The following is a 15410-nucleotide window of genomic DNA, read 5'->3' as shown; positions in this document are numbered from 1 at the left end:
GCAACAACAGGAATAGACATTTATATGGGGTATTAAAACAAAACAAAACAAAAAAGTCTTAGGAAGCTTCCTATTTTCGGGGGAAGAACAGCCCAGATGAGCTCGACCAAGGCTGAGGACCTGACCCTGCCGCAGCCGGTGGCCAACGTGGGGAAATACAAACCCAGCTGTGCTTGCTAGGGGGTCTCATGCTTTCAAAACGCTGTAATCTTGGCAAAAGGGTAAAAAAGCTGGTCTAATCCTGCAGCCCGGACCTCCTGCCAGCTGGCATCACCGGGCCGGTACCTGCCACGGTGGTGGTCACCCCCAGGACTCGCCCTGGGGAGCCCAGCTTTGGGTGTGCGGCAGAGCCATTGACCCCAGGACCTGGCAGCAGCTCCAAGGGCTGCAGAAACAACAAAAAAGGGAGCCCAGCTTTGGGTGTGCGGCAGAGCCGTTGACCCCAGGACCTGGCAGCAGATCCGAGGGCTGCAGAAACAACAAAAAAAAACAACTTGCAAAGATGTCAGGAAAAATAAAATCCAAACAAGGAGACTTCTACAGCTACACAAAGCAAGGCTGAAGGGAACAATCTACCCCGAGGGACCAGCCCTGGGAACTCCTGGGTGGGCTGGGGTTTGGATGTGCAGAAAAGTGAACCTGTTGTGTTTGGTCACCTGCAAAGGGAAACTCATCTGTGAGCAGGGCAGGACCCCGGGTGCAAGTGTCCAGCGGGATCCCCTGTCCAGCATGTCCCCACCACGTGCAGGGACAGGAGCTTGAGCTTCAGCACATGTTAAACACGAGCATCCTCAAACCTGTGACTCCTCTCCCCAGGAGGACACGTAGGGGCCACTCCAGACTTTTTTCTCCAGGGTGAAAATGCTCTCCCCACCCAGTGTGGCAGAAGGGACCCTCCTAAACCCACAGAGGTCACCCCATCACATCCATCGCCACAAACTGCCCCAGGGCTGGGACCAGCCAGCAGGCAGGAAGCTGGGGACACTTTTCCAAGCCGAGGACCATCACCGAGCGAGTATTGAATGCAGCAGCTCACTCGGGTTTCGGAGGGGGAAGGCAGCCTGTCCCAAGCCTGGCCATCCCTGGGGAACATGTAGAGAACGTGTTTGGAGGGGCTGAATGATGCCACCGTGCAGACACCGAAGCATCCTTGGTGGGGGCTCCCCCCAGCATCACCTCTTCTCCACAGGGACCCAGCCCAGGAGCCGGGGAGGAAAGGTGTAAATTCATTTGCGAGCACACGGGGGTCTCTCCTGGCTGTTTCCTCCCCACCTCAGATTTTGTGGGTGATGTCCTCGAGGAAAGCCAGCTGCTGCCCTGTGCTGAGCCACCGGGGCCACACGGGACAGTGGAGCACAGCATGCAGAAGATGCATTTGTAATACCCCAAGGGTCAATAACGTCCATCTAGGAAAAGAAAATAAAAAATAAAGCTGCTTATTTTTGGTCCCATGAGATGCCCTGGTTGTAGGAGACTGAGCTGCTCAGGGCTGACACGGGGTGAGCACCCACCTGGCCATGTCCTTCCCTTCTTGGCACTAGTGGCTCTGGGACCTAGTTGGACCTCACAGAGAAACAGTAGGAGGGAGTGGGATTAGATCAGGCTCTGGATCAGGGGATGAGCTGGGAAAACACAGCTAAGAGAAGAGAGTTGTCACAGGGAGGGGTTCAGCTGATCGTTGCTTTGACTGATGGACCCAAACCCTGCTCCCAAGAACCGGTGGAGTTTATGTCGGGACCCTAATCCCCTCTGCCGGGTGCTTGGTGGGTGTCCCCCTCCCATCTTCAAAGACATCTGAGGAAGAGGAGCTTGGCAGGAGCAGACCTCAGACAGAGTTATCTTTCAAATGGATTTACAGTACGCTCACTTGGGAATGCCACAAAAGCTTTGCTTCTAGTACATAGCTCAGGGTTGGAAAAAAAAAAAAAAAAGACCTCTGCAAGAAAACTTCTACTCAACAGATAATACAATGTGGTTCCGATTTCCTCAGCCCCTCTAAATAATTGTTTCTTTTCTTTTTTTAAAATTTTGTCCCAGGGAAACGTTTCTAATTTAATCCCCTGCATGCACCTTCCTTACTGCCTTTGAATGTGTATTATCTTCCAGCCAGTGCTCCAGAGCGGAGCAAGGATTTTTGATTTAAAAAAAAAAAAAAGAGAGAGAAAAGAAAAAAAAGCTTAACAAGCACAATGCGCAGCAAACAGGAATGGAAATGCCGGTCTGGGTTCCATTATCCCTGACCCAGAGGTTGGAAACCAAAAGAAATTAATTAAATTGGGGAGGGGGTAGGCCAGCACCGTTTGCTGCTGGTGACCAGCCCCCAAGGGATGCCCGGGGGATGTCCATCACCCGTCACCCATCACCCATGCAGGGGGGCACCCTCATGGTGTTATTTATACTGTTATTTATACAGTGGGACACGGGCTGTCCCGGGTGCTGGGATGGTGAAAAGTGCCTTTTTGTGGGAGGGTCCATAATCCCATCAAGCCAAAGAACACACAGACATGTGTGCTGCTCTCAGCCAACTCACCTCCCGAAAAAATCCTGCCAAGTGCCCGACTGCCGGGGGCTGCCCACAGTGGGACAGGGTCATGGGACGGGGTCCAGCCTTGCTCCGTGGTTCCATTCCCTTGCTCTCCTGGGCTCAATTTCAGCCGCGGGAGAAGAAAATCAAAAAATAAATACAATGCTTCAAATAACATCTGGCAAAGAGGTACGTGGAGGCAGCACCCAAGCTCACGTTGGAGATGATGGCATGTGAACCCACATCGTTGTCTCACGTGCCCAGGGAGACATGGACTTCCCCCCCCCCGACCCATGAACTACGCCGATCTCAGGGGACACAACCTGGCCTCTGTTGTCCCCAGCCCCTCGGGCAGGTTGGCCAAGCCAGGAAGGACAATAATGGGAGCGAGATGTGGGATCACAGCATTTGCCCTCATCCCTCCACACGGTAATCGGAACAAAATGTTCTTCCATTGTTCGCAGGAGAGCGTCGGTTTCCAACTATGGCAAATATTTAGGAAAACACAATTGAGTCATAAATGTTATTTACAATTTGGAGCGCCCTATACGTTGCTCCAAGCCCCGCAATTAAACTATTTGTCTTGGTTTGAAAAAGACCCGGTAACGCATAGGACTTTCCCAGTCCCTGGCCAAGAGAGTTAACATCTTGCAGAACCGTGGTGGCTCCAACTGATGGGCTCTGCACCTCGCAATTAAGCTATTTGTCTTGGTTTGAAAAAGACCCGGTAACGCATAGGACTTTCCCAGTCCCTGGCCAAGAGTGTTAACATCTTGCAGAAGCATGGTGGCTCCAAGCGATGGGCTCTGCACCTCCACTGCCATCACGGCTTTCCTGGGTGCCAACTGCCAGCCATCACTCCCTGCCCACTGGCTCATCCCTGGCAAACCTGGGCACCTCCTGGCTCCCTGCAGAGCCTGCACTGCCGGTCCCCCAGGACCTTGGAGCCTGGAACAGTGATCAAACCCCTAGACACAGCACCAGACACTGCCTCAAACACAAATCATAGAATCATAGAATCACAGAATCACATGGGGTTGGAAGGGACCTCTGGAGATCATCTAGTCCAACCCCCTGCCAAAGCAGGTCCACCCAGAAAAGGTTGCACAGGAACTTGTGCAGGTGGGTTTGAATGTCTCCAGAGAAGGAGACTCCATCACCTCTCTGAGCAGCCTCTTCCAGCGCTCTACCACTCACACAGTAAAGAAGTGCCTCCTCATGTTTAGGTGGAACTTCTTATATTCAAGTTTGTGTTCATTTCCTCTTGTCTTGTCACTGGGCATCACCGAAAAAAAGACCAGCCCTGTCCTTACCCTCCCTTTAAGTATTTGTATGCACTGATTAGATCCCCCCTAAGTCTTATCTTCTCCAGACTAAAAAGACCCAAGTCCCTCAGCCTCTCCTCGTAAGAGAGATGCTCCAGGACCCTCATCATCTTCATAGCCCTCTGCTGTACTCTCCCCAGCAGTGCCCTGTCCTTATTGAACTGGGGAGCCCACAACTTGACACAGTAGCCCTCTGCTGTACCCTCTCCAGTAGTCCCCTGTCCTTCTTTAACTGGGCAGCCCAGAACTGGACACAGTGCTCCAGATGGGGTCTCACCAGGGCAGAGTAGAGGGGCAGGATGATCACCCTCCACCTGCTGGCCACACTCTTCGTATAAGAGCACATATAAGGCACTTCAAGTAAGTGCAGCAACACCCAGGACTCACCTTCTTTACGACCTCCCTCCATCTCCTGGCCACACTCTTCGTATAACAGCACGTATAAGGCACTTCAAATAAGTGACACCCAGGACTCACCTTATTTATTGCCTGTCACCTTGTCCCTGTGGGAGCTGGCATGTCCCCAGCGAGCCACATCAGGGCAGGCACTGGGGGACTGCACCGGGGGCTGGGCTGCCCCTCCAGGGCTGCCGCTGTCTTCCCTTTTTAACACTTTTAGAAAAAATGAAAAAAAAAGTGAAGCTCCCTCGGGTTATGCAAGAGCTGTTTGCTTTAATCCCTCTCCAGAAATAAACTCCCAGGGGTGCCCATTGGGTGCACGCAGTCAAAAAAAAAGGGGAAGAAATGTGTGAAAATGGCATTTCTGTGCCCGCATCCACAGCCCACCCCAGCACCGGTGCCAGAGTATCCCTCTCCAGAAATAAACTCCCAGGGGTGCCCATTGGGTGCACGCAGTCAAAAAAAAAGGGGAAGAAATGTGTGAAAATGGCATTTCTGTGCCCGCATCCACAGCCCGCCCCAGTGCCGGTGCCAGAGTTACCTGCTGGTTTGCTTTTCCCACTCGGGACTGGGTTTTTTTCTTTCCAAACCACATTCGGCCGCTTTTGGCACATCTCACAGGGGACGGGATGGAATCAGCGGGATGAGCCCCAGGGGACAGGGAGGTGGCCACCACCTCTGCCTCCCACAGCGCCCACCGGTCCCCATGGGGTTGGTGGCCCCTGGGGAGGATGGTTCTGCCCCGGGCACCGAGCCGCTTCAGAGCCTGGCACACACACAGCAACGCTCCTCCCCTCGCCTGTGGCTGGGGGCTGAATTTGCTCTGGAAAGGTGAAAGCCTTATTGTAAGTTTTCCAGCCCCACCAGAATTCCTCCCCGGGGAGCCAAGGTGAATGTCCCAGCACAAACCCAGGGGGAAAAGCCTGGTGAGCCCCTTCCCTGTGCTTCTCCCTGCCCTCTCCAGCTTGGGTTGGGTGGTCATGGATTGTGCCCGTGGGATGCTGAGCTCCTCCCGGACACCAGCTGCTCAGACACCTTCAGCACCAAACTCCACCAGCTCCCCAACCAGGCAGATTTCAGTCCCGGGGCTGCTGACAAAAAGCACCAGTTATAAAAATCCCCAGGTTAAGCAAACAGGAAGGCGCAGCCCCGTGCGTCTGCGCTGCCAGGCCAGGGCCCGTTAAAACAAGAGCCGTTTAGAGGCGGTGGGGCTGGCGGCAGACTTGTTGACTCCAAACTCCTCTCCAACCCAGCCCCTGCCACCCAGGCGACCCAGGAGCACGGGCAGCCATGGGACACGGGAAGGGGTGGCCGCACAGGGCTGTGCTTGTCCTCGGGGCTGAGTCACTGAGCCCACATGGCAGCTCCAGCAAGGAGCTATTTCGGGTTTCTCAGTAAACCTGCGGCTTTCTGCAGGCAAGCCCTGATACAACGGGGGTTTATGCATTACACGGGTTGCTTTGATCCTTTTTTTTCTCCCCTGCAAGAAGAAACGTGTGCAGCAGAATGTGCTAACAAGCAATTGACTATTATAAACTACCCCTTCCAGTTGCTGGCTGTTTCAGGCGCCGTCCACGTTTTTGCTCTCACTCTCCTCCCATCGCTGTGATTTTGGGCTCACCAAGTGGTGGGACAATTTGGAGTGATTTTAAACACAGATCGAGAGGAGGGGAGGCTCGAAAGTGAACAGGATTGACAAGGGAAATTCAGGGTGAGGTCCCAGGGTGTTTTCCCCAGCCTGGGGGCATTGCCCAGCCCCAGCTTGCTGTGCTGCCCTGGGGACATGCTGTGGGACAGTTGCACCATGCCTGATGGGCAGGACATCTAGCTCAGCCCCATCATTAACCTGCGGTGAGAAGGTGGTGACCAGGCCCTTCCCAGGGTAACAGCGAGGGCAGCGTGGGGACAGCTATGTCAGGAATAAAGCAGCTTTGACGGCTCACTGCTGGCAGTGCACATGGATGGGATGGGATGGGATGGGATGGCATGGCATGGCATGGCATGGCATGGCATGGCATGGCATGGCACGGCACAGAGGAGCAGTGTCCCAGGCTGCACCAGCATCACCTCTGCATGAGGCAGCTACAGAGCACCATGTGGCTGCCCTGCCTGATGCTGGGCTCCAGTGAACCCGTGAGCACTGGCCGTGACAGGAGACCACCCCAAAAATCTCACCTTTTACCTCTACAGCCATCACACAATGCAACGGCTCAGGGAAAGTAACACTAACACCTCCTCAAAACTAATCACAGTATTCGTTCACCTTTTTGCCCAAACTCTAGAGCTGATGATTTCCGAAGGAAGCAGCCTGGCAGAAGAAATCAATCATCAGGTGAGGCCACGGTGAGAAGGATGAACAGAAAGAAACAGAAAGATGAGAAAAATCAGACCACAACAGCAGGTGAACAGGTTGGTGGGGAACCTTCTGTAAAATATGTGTAAACAAGAATATGGATAAAAAATACAGAGAAAGGCAAGACATGTAGTTTGTAAGGGAGCTGACTGCTCTCCCTCTTCCCCAGCTGGTCCCTCTTGACCTTGCTCGTCCTCTTCCATCAGTTCTGCACGGGGTATGGCCAGTTCCTGTCTTCATAAAACTTCTTCAGGCCCTGGAGGTTGACAGGGGGGAAGTAAGGGCCAATCCTCTTCCGAATCCACCACCTCCCCTCGCTGGCGTGCTTTCCACCAGGTTGGCTGAATTTGTACTTGAAGTGTTCCCCTCGGATCCATCTGCAAAGAAACAAAGCACATCCTGCTCAGGAGGGGCTGGTACTGCTGCTGGGCGGAGGCAAAAAGGCATCAGACCCTATTTATGGTCCCCTGGGAGAGGAGTTTTTGAGCCTTGCCATAGATGGATGGAGAAATCAGCGTAAGGGCACTCCGCCTGGCTGGCTCCTGCATCCTGGTGCTCCATCCATCCATGGGATGCTTGCAGCCAGAGGCAGTGATGCAGCAGTCCCCGCTGGAGCGGGGCATCAGGGAGCTCCTGGGCTCCTCTCGATGCATTTTCAGAACAATGCACAAGAGAAGCTTTAACACTCCTGCCCAGTGTGCTCCCCACTGCACCCCACACGCCTCTCTACAACCAAGTTTGAAATAATAATAATAATAAAATCAGGAAAACTTTTTTTTTTCTTTTCTGAGAACAACTATGGAGTATTTCTGCCCGGGACATTTTTAGGTACAGAGCCCGACTGCTGCCCCAGCTCCCCCCCCATCATCCCTCTGCCCCAGCCAGCGGCTGCTCCTTCTGCTCCGCAGCTTATTAGCGGGGCTATGAGCGCATCTGTTTTCTGGCCACCCTGGGAGTTGACAGAAAAGGAGATTTTAAAGCAGTGCAGAAAGAAGCATTCATCAGTGTCGCCAAACACATTCGGAGGCTAACCATGCCGCGGGGTTCGGGAGGTTTGGTCCCGCTTGATGTAGGGCATGCTGACAAGAGAAGGAGTAACACCCCGCTCCTCCAGCGTCGTGGTCCCTGTTTGCAGAGTGCATCGCCCCGTTTGCTGGATAAGTTCATAAAATAACCCACAATATAAAAATGTCAAAGTCATGTCAATGCTCATTTAAACCTGCTTTGCTTCGCTACTAAAATACAAACCCTGCTACTGAGCGGGGCACCGCGCTCCCGCAGCTGCTCGCTCCCGGGGCTGCGCCTCGGGCAGCCGTAAAGTTCCTTCCTACTGCTAAAATAATTAGGGACGACTCCTGTATATTTGCCATCAGCGCTCACCTCCGTACCACGGGAAGCAGGGGAGATGGCAGACGAGGGATAAAAGTGCACCCAATTAAAAGGTCTGCTGCAATCACAACTCGACGACTCCATTTAAATCTCGCTGGGCACCCAGATGAGCAACACAGAAACAGTTCCCCTAAGAAAACACATCGACGTGGGGCTGTTCATCACATCCACTACCTGCTGCTGACTTTCCTGATTGTCTCCTGGCTGGAATGAAAATAGGACAAATTATCTCCACGTTTCTCCCTTCACTGAGGTTGAAGGTGGGATCCAAGGAAGCCCAGACTAAAGCATTTGGAGCTACGCTGGGACAGCTCTAATTTAAGCTGCTGGTAAGAGCTGGGTGCCAAGGGAAGAGTGGGAATGGAGGTGTCCCCTGATGCCATACTGCTCCGTGGCAGTGTCCTAGGCCACCGTGACTCATAGGTGGGGGGCTGCAGGGAGGCAGGATACCAGCCCTCAAATGGGGGAAGGTAAATGGGGTAAAGAGGAGGGGGGGGCAGTGCCACAGCCCTGGCCGGGGCTCGGGCTGCACAAACCTGCATCTCATCACCATAAATGCTGCCCTGCAGCTGCTGGCTTCATTACATCAGGGCCATTTCTACACCCTCTCTCCCCCCTCCTTTTCTGAGGCTGGTAAAAGTCAAACGGGGGCTGAAGTGTTACTCCCACAGTGTTTACTTCAGAGGAGCACAAAATTTCCTGTTAATAATTAGAGCATTACTGAACAGCAACGTTCCCGTGGGTCCAGGTAGCCTGCAGGCTCCTGTCCGGGATGGATAGAGATTTCCAAGCTGTGCTGCTTGATTGCTTTCTGGAATTCAAAAAACATATCCAGCTTCATTGGCTGATTTTATGTCAGTCCATCCCCGCCTCGAAGCCTCCCTCTGTCTGACACTTTGGGGCTTTTGGGTTTTTTCCCCCCAAAAATCTGTGGCCCTGTCTCCACATACACCCACAACATGGCTCTAATGGGGTGCCCCACACGGAAGGAGCGATCTGCAAACCCCCTCTGGCAAAGTTCCTATTTTCCAGATGGGCACACAGAGAACACAGAGCAGTTGACTTATCCCAGGGCAGACCTAGGAGACCTCAGGAGATGCCAGCTCTCTCTGCTCAGACACAGAAGCGCCTTCTCCCCAGCCTCAAGGACTGTCCTATAACCCCTCTGGAATGAGAATTTCCTTGTCCCTTTCAAACGGGCTTGCCTGCCCAGATTAAATAATATCTATCATCTGATTTGGTATGATTTTTCCCATATGTTCTGTGTCTATTAAAATGTTTGGTATCAAAGGGATCGGTGTGTAAAACTAGAACCGTGTGAGCATTAAAGTGACCACATGCAATTGAAGATGCATTTTTGTGGCATAAAGTTTGCGTTTCTATCTGACTATGTCTCAGGCTCTTCTCTTCAGAGCCTAAATCAATCTGAAGAGTCCCCCAAGACCCCCAACCTCTAAATTCAGCCACCCTCTTGTCCCAGCCGTGGTCACTCTGCTTCCCCCAGCCTGCTCCACCTGAGCCATGAGCTGGAGTGTTGGGATGAGCAGTCCATATCTGGATGACAAGATCCATGGAAGAGGAGCCTGGACAGCTCTGTGGGCTGTGGACTTTGTAAAGTCCAGGGAGCTGAGCTCTTCCAGGGGCTGAACCACACACCCAGTGATGAGCTATAAAGCCCACACTGCAGGCCATGGCTCTTCACTGTCCTGCACCACCAGTGCTTCTCTGAGATGCGAGATTGAAGGTTTTCATTCTGGTCACTGGAGACATCAAAGAGCCTTTACCTGGCTAGAGCAGCCAACATGTGCTGCGGGATGGAGGAACTGCAGCATCCAGACCCCACACTATCAGTCTTCTCCATCATTCCTGGGATTAGGGGCTGTTGCAGAAACATGGAAAACCTGGAACCCGTGGGAATCTTTCCTTGCAAGGCTCATGGATGTAAAAGCTGCAGAGTTTAATACTCACTGGAGCTCCTCATTTCAGGCCTCATAGAGTTTACAAGCTACTCCAGCATTTATAATCTACCTGGGTGCCTCAGTCCTGAAGTTAAAGGGTTTGGAAACTTCTCTGGTGCTGCCTCGCTGGACCTGCTCCCTCCTCCCGGGATTCAGGGAGCGAACACGCTCCTGCACTAACAGGGCTGAAGCATTAACCCCCTCAGAGTCCATCATTTCAGAGCTCACAGAGTTTACAAGCATCGCTTGGAGCCCTGGACAGCTTGTAACTCAGGCGAGACACACACATGCGTGGTTGCCTGCAGATTGGGAAACTGCTACGAGCTGTGCATCACCTTATCAGCAATTGCTTGTGATTTTTGCAACTCTGGGGCTTAGGTGAAGACTTTCTGGCTGGTGGAAGGGATCCACAGCTCTCTGAGCCCTCTCTGATGCAGGAAAACTGCTGGCATGTGTGAACCCTGCCTGCTGCTCTTGGAGAAATGGAAACACCTTCAAGGATGCTGTGAAGCAGCTATCTGACTTCATCTCCATTAAAAGCAGTCTAATGCCACAGGTGGTCACTCACACTTGGAGAAGGATGAGCAAGACCCATGTTTCAGAGGGGACAGACAGAAAGGCCAGGAAGGAGAATCCCAGCTGCAAGCAGTTTCCCAGGATTTTCTGAGAAAATGCAAGCCAGCAGCTTCTCCTGGCTGCCTGGGAAGCACCGGGCACCAGGTACCACAGCTAGGTGGGGAAATCAGGTTGAATCAGCTGAGACCAGGTTAGGTCCATTAGGAGGCACAAGAGGGCAAAATAATCACTTGAGAGGCAAGAAACAAGATATGGTCAGATAAAGCAAGTCAGATATTTCTCCTCCAGGACGTGGAAAACCCTCTCTGCTATCACAACAATAGGGATGGAGGACAACAGACAGAAGTGACCCTTTGGCAGCTTCTCCTGAGCTCAACGGCAGTGCCCGGGAGGTGCTGATCCTGGTGTGGATGGTTGGAAGTGGGAGGACCACCGAGATACCCAGAAGGACCCACCACCCCGCATGGGAGATGCCAGGATCTGCCTGCCACCACCCTTCTGGGCAAGCACCCGCTCTCCATCACCACCCGAGTCGGGCAAAGCTACAGCCTCGGGGAGGGCAGAAAGGCTAAAAATAATAAGCATTATTTTTTAAATCAATATATTCATCCCACCAGATGCCCGGTAGCAGCTGCGCTGTAGCACTTTTAAGATTCAATCATATATCAGCCCATTATGACATCTTCCAACTGTACGTGTTAAAAATTAGCAGCAATATTGGAGTTGTTGGGATGGAGGGCTAAATCTCCCAGACAGCTGTAATTAGTTCCAGAGGGTGCAGCTGTCTCCCTGCAACAGCTGAGGGGTTCGAGGGAAAAAACCAGAGCTGGTGGTTTCTGTTAGAATTAATGGCCTGACAGGGCAAGGCGGGGTGGGAGAGGGAAGAAAGAAACCAAAACACGGGGCGTCTTTTCGATTTGGGGTTTGGGTTTTTTTTTTTTTTTTTTTGGTGGTGGGCTTTTTTTTTTTTTATCTTAAAGTTCCCCACTCCATTGTAAATCAGGGAGCGAGTGGCAGTGGAAAGTACAAATTCATTACAGTAACAGAGCCTCCATCATCGGCTTTCTTGCTTGTTCTAGCCCCGTTAGCAGGAGGGGTCGTAAATTCATCTTGGCCCAGGTTTGCAGAATAAGGGCAGTTTTATGGGTTGTTTTTCAACGCCGCTGACTTTCTCTTTCTCCTGCAAGGTCTGGTCCTGCAGAGCCAGAGCATCCTCAAAACTTGGGAGCCAGGAAAGTGGGTTTATTCCCCCATGGACAGGTTAGAAAGGGAGGCTCAGTGGCTGGATCTCTACTGAGGGCAGAGCAAACCTTAGGGGAAGGAAACCTGGCTCTTCCCAGGGCTCACAGCACGGGCTGGGATTACTTTTGGCATGGACAGACCCAGCATGTGGGTTTCAGTTCAGTGTTTCGTGGGTGTGAAGGGGATGGGGCTGATGCTCCCCATGGAGCCAAGGCAGGAGCTGCCCTTGCCAAGGGAGATGCCTCCCATGGCCACAGGACACGTGGTGCAGTCCCATGTCTCCTGCAAGGTCTGGTCCTGCAGAGCCAGAGCATCCTCAAAACTTGGGAGCCAGGAAAGTGGGTTTATTCCCCCATGGACAGGTTAGAAAGGGAGGCTCAGTGGCTGGATCTCTACTGAGGGCAGAGCAAACCTTAGGGGAAGGAAACCTGGCTCTTCCCAGGGCTCACAGCACGGGCTGGGATTACTTTTGGCATGGACAGACCCAGCATGTGGGTTTCAGTTCAGTGTTTCGTGGGTGTGAAGGGGATGGGGCTGATGCTCCCCATGGAGCCAAGGCAGGAGCTGCCCTTGCCAAGGGAGATGCCTCCCATGGCCACAGGACACGTGGTGCAGTCCCATCATGGTGAAGCTGCCCCACGGTTGCATCTCCCATCACTACCAGTGGTGGCTGGAAATCAGATTTCCCCCCCTGGGGTAAATCCCAACACTTTGTGATCAGCCCTGCCCTCCCTGACAACTCTGAAAGGCTGAGGGTTTTACCAAAAGAAAGTCCCTTGGGCTTTCTTTCAGGACAGTGGAATCATTTCATTCTGATAATACCAGACCTTACAATGTTGATGATAAAGATTTTCATTTAAATTATTAAATTAAAACACAAGGAAAGATAATACCAGACCTTACAATGTTGATGATAAATTAAAGATTTTCTTTTAAATTATTAAATTAAAGCACAGGGAAAGGAGAAACACAAGAAAACATTTCACTATGGTGAAATCCAGTGAGAAAGCCAAATAAATGTGTTTATACTTTTTCACCTCTGAAGATCTTGTTGCTTCCCAAGACAGTTTCATTGCTGGCAAAGGCATTTTTCGGTGAGAAAACCATAAAACATATCTATCTTCTCTGCCCAAAAGGCACCAGCGCTCATGGGAGAGGGCTTTGGGGAATCTGAAGATTTACATCACTCCCTTACGCTGTCACATGGTGTGGACCACATGGATACCTGGAGGGAGAGCTGTCCCAACAGGAAAATGGCTTGGGTGAGAGGAGGGGATTCAGCAAAACCATGTTCAAACCCTGAGGGACTCACATCCCCACGGAGCATCCCATGCCCATAAGCAATGCTCCCTCCTAAAGACTTCTGGGGAGAGACTGGGAAGAACAGAAATGTCATTTCCACCTACATCCCAACAATGCCCATATTTTCTGATAACCCCATAATCCCTGCCTGCTCCCAGAACTGCTCTCAATAGCTACAGACATACCTTTACCTCTTTTGGGGTTGTCCAAGGGACCAGCCCCCAAAGTGGCTTCCACACGTTGAAAATATGACAAAGCCCTTCCCATGGCGTGGGCTGTACATCTCCATGGGTCCCACTGAAAAGCACCTACACCTTCTGCCAGGGTCCATGGTGATTCATATGGCCTGAAAATCCAGTCCAACCTGCCCCCAGGTACAGAGCCCAGTAGCTGTGACACAACTGGGAAATAAATGAGCAATCAAATTCAGTAGCTGTGACACAACTGGGAAATAAATGGGCAATCAAATTAAAAAAAAAAAAGAATACCAAATGTTATATTCTTCTTGCATTTCTGCAGCCAGGTAGCATCAAACGGGAAGCACTGCCTCCATAAATAACAGCACCACCACAAACCGAAGTCTTCAGCTGCATGTTGGGGCTTTTTCAACAAAGTGCTACTATAATTGGAATAAAAGTCCTGAAGTGAACATGATTTAATATCAGAGACACCGAACACTTCAGTCAAAAATAAACCTGATTTTTTTTCCTCCTTCTGTAGGCAAAATCTGATTTTTGTTTTCTTTCATTGTTGCAGTCTGTTTCCATGACGGTGTGTTAAACACTTATTAATTTCTCAGCCAAAGCCCTACCGTTCAGATTTATGATGGCTGGTGTTTTATGAACTATCCGCTGCACAATAATATTTTGTAAATCCACATTCCACAAACATCACTGTGCTTGAAGTAAAGCTTCACACTCAGCTAGGCTGGGCGCTCAACAATACCCTCATTTTTAATCAGTCACCTGTTTCTCATTTTAAGTTTATCACACTTGAAAAAATACTATAATTTCTAGCGTTGTAAAGAAACCTACAAACTTTGGTCTCAGAAATTTCATTTCGAAGGCATTAACTCATTTTGAAAGTCCCTTGGCTATTTAAGGTGTAGAGTTTCCATTAACAGAATAAACTCCGTGGAGTATGGAGCGTAATGTTCTTAAGGAAAACAGTCCCTTCCCCTAATTATTTAGTCTAGCAGGGAATGAAAATAATTAAGTCTCAAAATTCCCTTTAGAGTGGATGGGGGGGGTGGGACCGGGGGGTGGAATATGGTAGCAAAATTAGCTTTTTTTCCACCCAGCTACCGAAGGGAGCTGAGCTGTGCTGGGCACAACCTTGAGCTGGAAGATGGGAGTGAAGGTGTCTCCAAGGTTTGCAGGAGCCACAGGTGGGCTCTGGCTCATGGCCGAGGGTGCAGGGATGCCCTTGGGAAACCGTCAGAGCTACAGCCACCCCAAATTACCTTTTCTTTCCAGGTGTTACCACTGAGGCTTAAATTTAAGGCTTTTGTTGACAACCTAAATGAAACGATAACAAGAAGGTGATCACTGGCTGTAAGAGGCTGCCAGCACTGAGGATGTTCAGCACTTAGTTAATAAAAGGTCTAAGTTAAAAAAATAGGTAAACCCTGCTCATTGCCTCTTCTTACACTTCTTGCACCCAGACCGGAGAGCACAGATTGATCCCCCATGTTCTGGCCATGGCTCTACCATCCCAGGTGCCCGGGACTGCGCCGTGGGTGCAGGGCGCTGCCAGCCCTGCCAGGAGCTTCGACGTGCAACACGGGGATGTTTAAAATTAAACTAAGAAATAGTGCTTTTGAAATTTAAAGGAAAAAGACCCCAAAACCAAGCAGGCGAGCCCACCTGAGCAGAAGTAATGCTGAGTGAAGAGCAGCTGATGGAGCTGCTGTGACCACACCGGCTGTGAGCGCGAGTGTAAACCCAGCAGAGCTGGGATGGGGCACAGAAATTGGGGAAAAAAGAAAAAAAAAGGCAAATGATTGCTTCCATTTCCTTCCACAGGCAAAGCACTAACAGCAAACAAGCAATAACCAGAGAAATGTCAACAGCAACAGGAATGGGTGACTGACAGCCCAGTGCAGGATGCGACCCTGACCCCCCTGCCTCAGCACAGACAGACGTGAGCACCCACCCCAGCCCCCAGCCCTCACCCTCACACCTGGGTGAAAATCCGGATGGTGCCAACGTCCCAGGGGTTTGGATTTGGCTCGCTAAAACCCGAAACGTGACCCCCAACCTGGGAAACGGGGTGTCGGATTTTGGTCTGAGCCAAAACGAGCGTTTTTAAATTGTTATTTTTATTTTACGCCACCCAAAAAT

The 15410-nt window shown here is 51.3% G+C and overlaps 1 protein-coding gene across 1 annotated transcript in view; it reads right to left on the bottom strand.

Moving 5' to 3' along the window:
• Positions 1-6645: 6645 nt before the first annotated feature.
• Positions 6646-15410, bottom strand: part of LOC106884647 (lipase maturation factor 1-like) — a 123942-nt gene continuing 115177 nt past the window's right edge. Inside the window, exon 8 of the mRNA XM_014936169.1 lies at positions 6646-6978. Coding sequence (XP_014791655.1) covers positions 6804-6978 — 175 coding nt within the window. The 3' untranslated portion in view covers positions 6646-6803. The remainder of the gene's footprint in view (positions 6979-15410) is intronic.

The sequence above is a fragment of the Calidris pugnax genome, unplaced genomic scaffold, assembly GCF_001431845.1.
Source record: "Calidris pugnax isolate Ruff unplaced genomic scaffold, ASM143184v1 scaffold17, whole genome shotgun sequence".
Classification (NCBI taxonomy): domain Eukaryota; kingdom Metazoa; phylum Chordata; class Aves; order Charadriiformes; family Scolopacidae; genus Calidris; species Calidris pugnax.
This window is presented reverse-complemented; position numbering and strand designations above follow the sequence as displayed.